Raw genomic sequence first — 12,623 nt, forward strand, 5'->3', positions numbered from 1 at the left:
AACAGTAAACCTGAAAAACAAGTTTAGAAACTTAATTTAAGGCCCATTTCCCTCCTCAACTTCTCATACAGTAAAATTGATCACATCTCTCTCAGTGTTTGGAACTCAACTCGTGGATTCAGGGAGGCGATCTGCCTCTGCTGCCAAAATAAAACCTTCTCATTCCAAACCGTCGCAATAAATCAGAGCACTGGCTCTTCGCTTGCGACGTTTTATCGTACATGAAAGAAGTCAAGTATTTTGACGGGAATGTAACTAATAGACTTAAAAACCCCAGCCGAGGCAGAGTTTGTTTGGTTTAATGTAAAATATCACTTGTGGTGATTTGTCAACTTCAGCAATCTGGTTTAGATTTCCCCTAGCTGGTGTTGTTCCTACTCAGCTCAGTAGGTTACCGTAATGTGCTCTACCAATGTCCAGTACCTCTCGAACCATGACTCAACACTATGTTGGCGGAAACTACATGGGAGTAGAGTATGTTAGGTTTGTAAAAGCCGCCTAACCCAGTACTAGCTGTGATTCCTCAGCCAAATCTTCTCTGACATCTTCCCTAGTTGTTTTTATGGATCTGGTACCCTATTTTTCCAGCTCAGTCCTGAGACAAAGAGTCCTTAATGAGGAACACAAGGTGGCTGTGGTTCAGGAAGACTAATTTGATACCTCATTACCTAGTTTGATATTCACATGAAGGAATGCCCTCTTAGGCTAGAGCTCAAATGTGGAAAAGCTGTTAATCGTGCGCATAATACTCTGAAATATGCTGAAAATGTATCATTTGACGCATGTCAGTGTACATACTTCCCTAGACGCATGCTGCGTTCTAACATACGTTCCATTTGGGTCTGAAATGAGGGGAATATGAGAATTGTAATGGTGTAATGATTGGAAAGCTCTCACATTCTTTCCTTTTTGAACTTTACAGGTGTGGGGGGGAATCTGGTGGCCATCCAGGCCAGTCGGATCTCCACTTACCTTCATTTCTTAAGCGTACCTGGAGTCCTGCCCTATAAGATGAGACAGCACTGGCCCAACCCCTGTGTCACATTCTTCTCCTCAGGTGAGGTCACTTTGAAACTATTTGTGCACCTCAGATGAGTTCACTCCTTCAGATCTTTGAGATAAAGTCGGTAATTAATAGAGTTTGCTACGTTAAGCTTCGTACTTAAGGATTTGAACAAAGCTTGAACCCTGATATTTACACTTTAGCGCATAAATCATCTTTTTTGTGCTACATTTATGAATGGTATCTCAAACCATGTTGTTTGTTGAGGAGGGGTGTGCTATTTATTTTTTTAAGTGGTTACACTGTGATTTTACAACAAAAATCCCACAGACTTACATTGAAGGAGAGGCCCGAGCAATATTTAGAGACCAGGGGCCGGATTCACACAAAGCCAGGTGCACACTGAACGATTTATAATAGTCCTTTACGACTGTTGCTTGTCAGACTGTTTGAACATGATCCCCGCTGTAAGGCATGTAACACTGTAGAAGCACAGTTGCCATTAATAGCCGATTTTCCACCGTCAGGCCGAACGGTTCTTATCGGGTAACCATTCCATTCCGCGCCGATCCGGGCCAGCTGGTACAATTCTGGTTTCAATTTCTATTGTGGGCTGATAACGGCCGCTCTTTGGAATGTAATACAAAAGCGTCAGTCGTTGCCGTGGTAACACACCGGTTTACTTATGATTCAAGATGTAAATAAAGACTGCATTATGGAGAATGACCAGATAATTTCTTTTAATTGTATTATTCATTTGTGTTTACATCGCTCAAATAGAGTGCTTAACACAACTGGAAACGTTCCTTAGCATTCTAAGAACTGTTCGGCCTGATGGTAGAAAAGCGGCTAACGTCATTCATTTCATTTTTTCATTTCTCTTTTATTCCTTTCATGAAAATGGATTATTTGTACAAGGCACATAAAATTCATTTGAAGTTTTCCTTTACATTTCCATGATCAGAAAGGAGCAGATGGAAGAATAATATTCTTATATTTATCTGCCCCCTTTATAAACATAAATAGTAGATGGCATTAGCATTGTTCCCTCCACCACCACCCAAAATGTATTAACCTAAATAATAGATGACATTAGCATCACACAAAATGTACTAACATAAATAGTAGATAACATTAGCATTATTCCCTCCACCATCACCCACACTCCAACATATCTGATATTTATTTAAACGTTTTACAATGATCACATACAAACAAGTCAAAATTCAATTTGATATAATTCAAGTTGTTTCTTTTTATAACTCCTTTTAAATTCCAAAATATTTTTGCAGCTTTTTAAATCTTTCCTTAAAGAATTCCATGCTTTTACTCCAGCAACAGACAAACACATTTGTTTCAAATTTGTTCTTGCTATTTGATGTTTAAAGTCGTACGGCCGTCTGTGATTTTCATCTTCAGAAGTAAAAATAAATAACTTTTGTAAGTCATGTGGAAGAGCTTTGCTTCTAGCTTTAAACATCACTAATAGAGTTTGTAATTCTATAATGTCTTTAAGTTTTAATAATCCTGACCTAATAAAGAATTGATTTGTATGGTCTCTATATCCTGCTTTAAAAATAATGCGAATGGCTCTTTTCTGTAAAATAAATAAAGGCATAATGTTGCTATGATATGTATTTCCCCATATTTCTGCACAATAGTTTAAATAAGGCAAAATCATTGAACAATATAACATTTTCATTGTATTATATGGTAAACTGTATTTAACCTTATTCAAGATAAATAAGCTTTTTCCCATCTTATTTTTTACATGCAATATATGACTTTTCCACGTCAATTTCTCATCTAAGGTGACTCCTAGAAATCTGATTTCAGACACCTTCTCAATGTTTACATTGTTTATAGATAAGCTGACTTCCTCCTTTTTTTTATTGCTGAATATCATAAACTTTGTCTTATTCAAATTTAAAGATAATTTATTTATATCAAACCACAATTTTAATTTAATCATTTCATCTTCAATATTATTAGCTAAGGTTTTCAAGTCATTTCCTGAACTGTATAAATTTGTATCGTCTGCAAATAATACATAGTGTAACATGTTTGAAACCTCACAAATCTCATTTATATATAAAATAAAAAGTTTGGGTCCTAAAATTGAACCTTGTGGTAGTCCACATTCTATATTCATACATTCTGACCTATAACCGTCAAACTCAACATATTGTTGACGTTGTTGTAAATAGCTGGTTAACCAGTCCAGTGCAACTCCTCTAATTCCATAAGTATATAATTTAGAAATGAGAATTTGATGATCTATAGTGTCAAATGCCTTCTTTAAATCAATGAACACTCCTATTGTGTATTTATTTCTATCTATTGCGGTTGTAATATCTTCAATAATTTTCATGATAGCCAAGCTTGTAGACCTATTTGACCTAAATCCGTACTGATTTTCATTTAATAATTCATGTTTTTCAATAAAGTTGTCTAATTTATTAACATAGAGTTTTTCAAACACTTTGGAAAATTGAGATAGGAGAGATACTGGTCTATAGTTATTGAAAATATGTTTATCTCCAGTTTTAAAAAAAGGTATTACCTTAGCTGTTTTCATACTATCTGGGAAAACTCCTTCTGTAAAAGAATAATTAATTATATAATATAATGGTTTAATAATGCAATCAATTGTATTTTTTATTATTTTCATGTCAATACCATCACTATCCGTTGAGGTCTTGTTTTTTAGCTTATAAACCACTGATAATATTTCATTTTCAGTCACCTCTCCTAGATACATTGACTGCATAATCCTATTTTCCCTTTTCCAGACTCCCCCTAGCTGATCACTAGGTATTGGTATTTCATTTGCTAAGCTAGGTCCTACATTTACAAAGAATTGATTGAGTTCATGAACCATTTCATATTTATTTTCAATCACCCTATTGTCCTTTTCAAAATATTTAGGTAATTCCGTTCGTCCAGTCTTATTTCCAATTACATTGTTCAGAATATTCCATGTAGCCTTTATGTTATTTTTATTTTCATGCAACATTCTATTATAATAGTCCTTTTTTGCTTGTCTCAATATATTAGTCAACTTATTTTTGTATTTCTTATAGCGTTTTTCGGCATTCTCTGTTCTTGATTTAATAAACTCCTTATAAAGTCTGTTTTTCTTTTTAGAGGCATTTTTTAATCCGTTTGTTATCCAAGGTTTATTATTTTGCCTTTGTTTGGATCTGCATATAATCTCAGGACAGTGCTTATTATACATAGTAAGATAACATTTAAGAAAAGAATTATAAGCATTGTTTACATCATCCATGTACACCTCTTTCCACTCATGTTTGAGTAAATCATTCCTAAACTTATTAATATGATCAGCACTCCTTTTTCTTTTGTATATTTGATGGTATACTGTTTTTTTAGACAATTTATAGTCAAATATTGCAAATATAGGCAGATGGTCACTTATATCATTTATTACCAACCCACTAGTAATGTGATTCTCCAAAACATTTGTAAAAATATTGTCTATTAAAGTTGCACTAGTTGTGGTTATTCTGCTAGGCTTCGTTATTAATGGATACAGCCCATTTTTATATAATATCTCTAAAAAATCTGAGTTTTGTATATGTGAATCTACCTTTAGAAGATCAATATTATAATCTCCACAAATGACGAGATTTCGTTTGTTATTTAGACCATGAATCATTTCTTCTAATTTATCCATGAAGGTTTCCACTTTTGATCCGGGTTTTCTATATACACATGCAACAACAATAGTCCTATTTTGTTCTAATTCTATTTCTACAGCTACACTTTCCATTAAATCATTAATGGCTGTTGTCATGCATTTAACAGGTCTACATTTCAATTCATTATAGATATAGAGGGCCACTCCCCCTCCACTCCTATTGACTCTGTTGGTGACATATAAATCATAGCCTTTTAATTTCAGATCAACCTCCTTGCCTTTCTTTATCCATGTTTCAGATAAAGCAATTAACTTAAATCTTCCTTTAAATGTCTCCAAAAAATGTTTGATTTCAGAAAAATGTTTTGATAGACTTCTACAATTGAAATGAATAAAAGAAAATGCCTGTTCAATTTGTACCTCATCAAGTTGTTCCTCAGTGTAATACTGACATGAGTCCCTTATATGATTAAATAAATTAATCTCTGGATCCACATTATTTTCAAAATCATATGTATCACGTTCTATATAATCAACACTTGCAAAGGCTTCAGTCTTAAATGAGAGAGTCATGAGTTCTTATAAGAGATCCAATAATCAAGCAGAAAAAAGGAATGATACACTCACTATTGTCATTTGTACTGATCCAGGTCCTTCATTTTTTTCACCATAATCACCTTGGCTTGTTCCGGAGGTCCATTCGTCCGGATAAGAACTTTTCCATTCCTGGTCCAAGTTGATTGAATTTTATTTTCCTTTTTCAGGGTACGACTGGTCCAAGCAATTTCTGCATTTTTCTTTGTCAAGTGCTCATTTAAATACACTCCGGTGCCTTTAAGTTTCTTAGCTTCCTTCAGGATTTCCACCTTATACTTTCTACTTGCAAACTTGACAATGATTTTAGGTTTAGTTTTTTTGTCCTTATTTGGTAGAATATAACATGCTGAAATTTGCTGACTGCCCAGAGGAATGGTTTTGCTCTTCATGAAGCGCACAACTTGTTGCTCCAGGGTTTCAAGCTCCTCAGATGGTGCATCCTCACCTTGTTGGTCACCAGATGGGCCTGTAGCCCGGGCATAACTTTGATGCCTAGTCTCTAGGCCGGTGATTACAAGGTCATCAGCTCTGGAATACTGTTCCAAGTCATCCACCCTTTGTTCCAGGAGCTCAATACGTTCATCCTTCTGTTGGATAATAGTTTTTAGTTGCCTGATCTCCTCCATGAGGCCTGCCAGTTTTCTTTGTTGTTCCACCACTTCACTTATTTCCTTTGACATAAAATTCACAGAATTTTTAATTTCCGCCATTTCAGCTGCTATTTTTGCAATATTGGCCATTGTACTCCAAACAGTCTAACTACAGACGTCAGACGTCAAACTGTACGGCAGTCACGAAGCGTTAAAATGGACGCACACAAGAAGACTTGTCCGGAGTTTTACATCATCAATCCGTGACTCGTTCAGTGACTGTGAGCTGCTTTGCAAGCTACCATTTCAATCCCGCATGTAAAAGAAAAACAATTTCTAGTGTTCATTTTGATCATGGCTTTTTTTGAGTGTTGTGTTTGGAGCAAGCAGTGGTATGTTGTTGTTGCACTAATCAGATTCTACGCTCCTATTGGTTTCATAATTTGACAGTTGTCGTAGGAGAAGTCGCAATCAAAAATCCGGACAGTGCCAGAATTCGTTGGAGGTTAAATTTGATCGCAATGGTCATTATTCAGCTGTCGGCAAACATGTCAAACTAGCGATCAAAGACTTCAGATTTTGGCCTAGGATCAGAGGATTCACAAAATTTGTCTCAGACGGCCAAAATCGTACAGTGTGCACCCGGCTCAAGAAGACATTTCTTGAGATTAATTCTAAGAAGTTTATAAGAACAAAGCTTTTTTTTTTTTGGTGTAGCCCAATTGATGACCGATTGACTCTTCTGTGCCAGTTCTTTTAGTGAATCATCAGTGTAGTCTGACTCCTGAATGAATCTTATGTGCCAGTTATTTTTATTGAATCAAAAACATACAGCATGACCAGTGCTGTCCAATAGCCAAAGAAGTTGGCAAATATTTTCTTAAAGGGGTCATGAATTGAGAAATCAACTTTCCCTTGAGCTTTTGATATGTAAAAGGTTGTGGTAAAATAAGAATATCCTGTACGTTTCAGAGCTGAAAATTTCCTTGTTAGTGAAAGAAAAGCTTTTATTGACAACGCCTGGTTCATTGTGCTGCGTTTCGTGATCAGAATCGGGCCAGGGCTCGCAAAAAGGGAGGAACTCACGGGGGAGCTGAAGCTCATTATAATATGCAAATCTTATCCAGTCATAGCAGTGGGCGTTTACTTCCAAGTCTTCAGTGCAGCACGCCCATAAAAACCGAGCGTTCCATGAGAGAGGCTCAAAACCAAGGTAGAACATTGCCTATTACTTATTCATTATGATGTTTTTGAATGTAAAAACCACGCGAACGTCATTAGTTGACCTCACTATAAAAAATAAATAAAAATCCAGTTCATTACCCCTTTTAGAACATTATTTTTTGTATTAAAAAAATGCCAGGCTTTGGTGTTTGTTTGCTGGTTCTTGCCGAAGACTCGCTGATCAACTCAATGAAAAACACCTCCGCTTTTGGCGCTGCCTGCAGATTACTAATAATCATAAGCACATCTCTTTGCATCATGCTTCAAACAGTTATTTTTTGATGAATACTGCTGGAAATGATGTCGTAATTATACAAGGTCCCTATTTGAGTCAATTTTGTAGAGTTGTTACTGAATTTCGAATGTAGCAAAAAGTCAATCACTCAATAATAACCCATCGTTGTTTACATTGTCTATCATTGCTGTCAGAGTACATGTGCATATCCCTTGTAGGAGTAATATAAATTGTGTTATGCTGTGAATGTGATGCTTAATTTAACCCAATATTCAACCCAATAAATTCATAAACATCTTACCTTTGGGGATAAGACAAGTTTAAGACAAGTCAGAGGTTATAAGTTTAAAAGGTTTTTATCTTAAAGACCCCCTGTGGTGAAAATCAAGTTTTGAATGTTGTTTATATGTCTATGTGGTGCAGTGCATTTAACAAAATTTAACTTTAAAACTGCAGTGAACCAAAGACAGTCTCAAAAACGCGTTATAAAAATCGCCAGTGCTTCTGACGTCACAAACTACCTTGTAACCAATTCCGTCAATGTGTGGGCGGGCTTTAGCATATCATCATTACTATGCTGCAAATCAGGGGAATCTCAAGAGAAGACAGGAGGTTATCTCTGTATTTTTTTCTTTTGATATGAAAAATAATGAACATTTTGCAATATAGCGGGTGAATTATGTATATGATGTATATTATGATGTTATGATGGACTATATGCCTTTTTCCACTGATGTTCTATGATGTTCAAAGCATTTCTAAAGATTCAGATTTTTAGAAGGCAGACTGAGATGGTGAACGGGAACATGGTTTGTGTAACATTAGCAACACATTATTAGCTGTGTGATAACGTAAACAAGCAAAAAGCTAATCATATTAATTACCGTTATGTGTCCAACGTTGTAAAGAGTGATACCATTGTGCAGCATTTACTACAGTAATTTGAGTAAAAGTTGAGCGAGTGAGTGGAGGCAGGGCTAATTTGCATATTAATGAATCCACGTATACTAAATGAAGCCAGGGTGTAGGGTCAAGCTATTTTAAGGCATGAAGATTTTATTTCACAGGAAAAAGCAAAGAGTTATTGTTAAGAATGTTTCGTAAATCTGTCCCCAGAATATCACTCTGATGAAGATGGCCTTTTGAATTGGGCCAGTAAAAAAAACACAAATAACACCTTTGAAAAAATGTAAAGGTGTAGTTTCGGTTAATGTCGATCATTTTAAAATAACTGAAATCACTCATGCCATTTCTCCTCAGGAGTGAACTCAAAGTCAGCGCGGGTGCTGTTCCTCCTGGTGGTCCCAGGTCACCTCTTGTTTCTCTTCGCCATCAATATGCTTCAAGGAGGTCACGCTGCCATCACGCCAGCATTTACCTGCTGCTACCTGAGTGCTGCTCTGCTTCAGGTGAGCCTTAGTGCTACATGCTTTAGAAACTTTACTGAAGTGTTTCATTTCTTCACCGCCAGTGCTGGCAAAAAAATTACACAAAACACTTTTAAACCAGTGCAAAGTTTAGATAAAAATTGACTCTAATTGGCAGTTGTTGTTTATATAAATATGAAACAAGAACTGAAAATACATCATTCTCACTGATGGGATCACTTTAATTTTTTTTATATATTAATAATATATTTTTTTCCATCATCTGGCTGAAAAGTAAATAAAATAGGGGCTTTCATAGTTTCAGGTCAAATTTGGAAATTGGCACGACTGTATTCCTCCTCCTAACCTCCTACTGGAATTATGTGGATACAAATACAATCTATTGTCATTATCAAATTGGGTCTGTTTTCAAACAGACTGATTCTGGATTTTACTTGAAGTCTTAAACAAATTTAAATTGTCTCCAATTATTAATTCCCATGACTCATACAGATGGGAAATTGTTTGGAGGTATATTGCTAATAAAGGACTCCTACAGGAATGAAAAATGTTGGTCAGTTTTACTATAATATATATGTTTTTGAAAGAATTGTCTTACACCCCAAGGCTACATTTATTTGATAAAAAATACAGTAAAACAGTCATATTTTAAAATATTATTCAATTTAAACAAACTGCTTGATATTTTAATATATTTTAAAATGTAATTTATTCTTGTGATGGCAAAGCTGAATTTTCAGCATCATTAGCATTTAAAAAATCAGTCTGTAATCAGTCTTCAGCGTCACATGATCCTTAAGAAATCATTCTAATATGCTGATTTGCTGCTCAAGAAACGATATTATAAAGTCAGAATTGTGAGGAAAAAAAAGGTCATCTTTTTTCTCAGAATTGGACTTTATAACTTGCAATTGTGACTATATCTTGCAATTCTGATTAAAAATAAGTTTGAATTGTGAGCAATTGTCTTTTAATTTTTTTATTCAGTGGCGGAAACAATTGTCCATAGAAAAAAAAGCTGCTTAATATTTTGCTGGAAACCATGGTAAATAATGGCCCTGTTTACACCTGGTATTAAGATGCATTTTGGACAATCGGATCACAAGTAGACGTGGGAGACACATTCCCGTTTTAATCTCTTTTGTCCACTTTCAACCACTTCTGTCCTGATTTCTTAGAGGGGAGGCTCTATGGGCGGGTAAATGTATGGGCTTTTTCAGATCTTTCGATCTGGATGAAATAAGCTCATGCAATTTACATATGAACGTGTTAGAAATCAGGAGTATAAATCCCGTCTGGCTAACGCACTTCCCATAATGTTTACTCATTAGGTCAGTTTACCTCCTTTATAATATTCATTATTAAAGTGGTGGTTGATTATGATTTCACTTTTTCAACTTTAGTTAGTGTGTAACGTTGCTGTTGAATGACGCTCAAAGTTCAAAGCAAAGGGAGATCATTTCTTTGACTAGAACGAGCTTATTCACGGGTTAGTGACATTACTAACCCTAAAATTCACATAAACCCTTCCCTCGGGAACACGCAACAAAGGGGGTGAGGCCATGTTGAGAAAAGGAAGAGTTGTTGTAGTAGTAGAGCAAAGAGTCTGCTCAAGCTGTTGCATCCGTCTCTTCAGATTTATTTCAATACAGTACATAACACAAATGCAATAGCATGTCATAAAAGCAAGAGGACAACATAAGTTATAATCGTAATTAAACTAAACTATACCTGTTCTATCTTCATGCAGCATATGTTCTCTGGCTCTGAAGGCATCTTACAACAGTTCCCACATGAGCAATTTAAAGATTATCATGACAGAATATGCTAATCAATGACTTGAAGATAGTTAACTCCACATCAGCTACATAAATTCATCAACTAACCATTCAGAAACGTCCTGTTGCATTCTACATGTTGTCACTTCTTCTTGAGTCTCTCCATCACTGTCCGACTCCAGTTTGAACATAAAAGGCTGAACAGTTTTCAGTGCGTGTCTGCGTGAGGTAATCACAGCTGCTAATTTGAGCTCTTGAAGCTCCGCCCTCTTCTTGAAAGGGGGCCGGGAGCACCAGCTCATTTGCATTTAAAGGCACACACACAAAAATTGAGTGTTTTTGCTCACCCTCAAAAAGTGACAATTCTAACATGCTATACAAGATGATCTGTGGGGTATTTTGAGCTAAAACTTCACATACACACTCTGGGGACTTCAGAGACTTATTTTACATCTTGTAAAAAGGGGCAGTATAGGACGCCTTTAATAAAAGATTAATATTCATCTTTGTAAAAAAACTAAACAAAACCTGTCTGAACGTTTAATCTTGTTTTTCCTCACAGGTCGGGATCCTCATTTATACGGCGGACTTGATTGTGCGTTTGATGTGGAGGAAAGGTCTGGACCCCGATAACTTCTCCATCCCATACCTGACTGCACTGGGAGACCTGTTGGGCACGGGTTTCCTGGCCCTGTGTTTCCGTCTGGTCATGTTAGTGGATGGGCAAGGCTTATAAAATGTTAGACCTCCTCCTTCTCCAGCTCTCTGTTCATGGGACCTTTGCCGCCCAGGTTGGCTGCAGTGGCTTTGGAAATTGAAACTTTTCTGTGGGAAGCTAAAGACAGAATATGAGCCACTTTGTTTCTGTGCTTACAGGATAGGTTGACTGGAAATATAAAATACACTCTTGATCATTGGCAGGTATGGACTGCTACCAGAAGGTCTTTAACATGATTATATTCTAGGTGTGTTGTCCTGTTGCTTCAATGATGCTGCTCTCATACACACTAGTCACCTGATTACTGTATATTAAGGTCTAACTTTAGGTGCGCACATCACAAACTTTTATATGCCATGTATAAACTGAATTTGAAGTTTACAAGATATAAGACCCTGAAGGATTCTAGGATGTTTCTTTTGTCAAATATTGTTTTTGAATATCTGATTCAGGATTGATTTTTAAAGAAATAGTAAAGTATCAAAACTTTTGATGGTCATTCCTTTGCTGTTTTAGTAACTATATACAATATCATAATTGCTGCTAGATATTTTTACAGGATACAATATCTCATATACAGAGGGCCCACTGTACCTCTCAGTTTGTAATGTTCTTTTTTTGCACCTAAAATATTTTCTTCTCAAAAACTTTGGAAAATGGCAAAATAACCATCTTGCGTAATGAATGTAATTCGTTGTTCACTTGAATAAATTGATGACAATGAGAACCATGATATTGTTGATGTGGCAGTTTTATTCGGCACACGTTTACCTTACGTTAACCTTAATCACATGATTCTTCTACAGTTTGAGTGTTGTGGTCCCCCCAAAAATGTGAAAAAAAAGGTCCAGGAAAAGTTTCACTGTCGTACCAGAGGCAGTTTGCTGTAACATTATAATTGAAATAGTAACAAGAAATTATGAAATGATGACCGTTGGTTGATGTATTCCCTGTTATCCACTGAAAAACAAAAATACAATTAAAAACAAGTTATTTACCCTTCAAAGCAAGACCCCATACTGGCAAGTGCACATTGGCATTCACAGTTTTGCAGCACATGTATTCCCACAAGCTTTCAAAACAGGTGCAAACTGTTAGTTACATCACAAATGGCACATACTGTTGCCACACTCTCAACAGCTCAGCTCATACACAGTTAAAGGCTTTCCTACACACATTATCAACCTACAATACATTCAATGTTTTACATCAGAATAATGACATTTTGACAACAAATGCATTGGGACTCCTGTAACGTTCATATCAAAGCATGGCATTCCTCTTCAAATGACAAGATATATAGTCTGTTGAAATGTGTTTTAATCCTAGACATATACAGTTCTGCTCATAAGTTTACATACCCCTCGCAGAAGAAGTTAATAATATTAACAAAATAATTAGGGATGCACCGATAAGAACATTTTGCCCG

General features: G+C 35.9%; 1 protein-coding gene across 4 annotated transcripts in view; it reads left to right on the plus strand.

The window, feature by feature from the left end:
- Nucleotides 1-11,925, plus strand: part of LOC307117530 (solute carrier family 41 member 3) — a 36,453-nt gene extending 24,528 nt beyond the window's left edge. For all 4 annotated transcript variants that reach the window (XM_079802427.1, XM_079802425.1, XM_079802426.1 and 1 more), the window contains 3 exons: nucleotides 923-1,057; nucleotides 8,571-8,719; nucleotides 11,039-11,925. In XM_079802427.1, coding sequence (XP_079658553.1) covers nucleotides 923-1,057; nucleotides 8,571-8,719; nucleotides 11,039-11,212 — 458 coding nt within the window. In that variant the 3' untranslated portion in view covers nucleotides 11,213-11,925. The remainder of the gene's footprint in view (nucleotides 1-922; nucleotides 1,058-8,570; nucleotides 8,720-11,038) is intronic.
- Nucleotides 11,926-12,623: the final 698 nt, after the last annotated feature.

This window comes from Gobio gobio (assembly GCF_949357685.1).
Source record: "Gobio gobio genome assembly, chromosome: 21".
In the NCBI taxonomy this organism is placed as follows: domain Eukaryota; kingdom Metazoa; phylum Chordata; class Actinopteri; order Cypriniformes; family Gobionidae; genus Gobio; species Gobio gobio.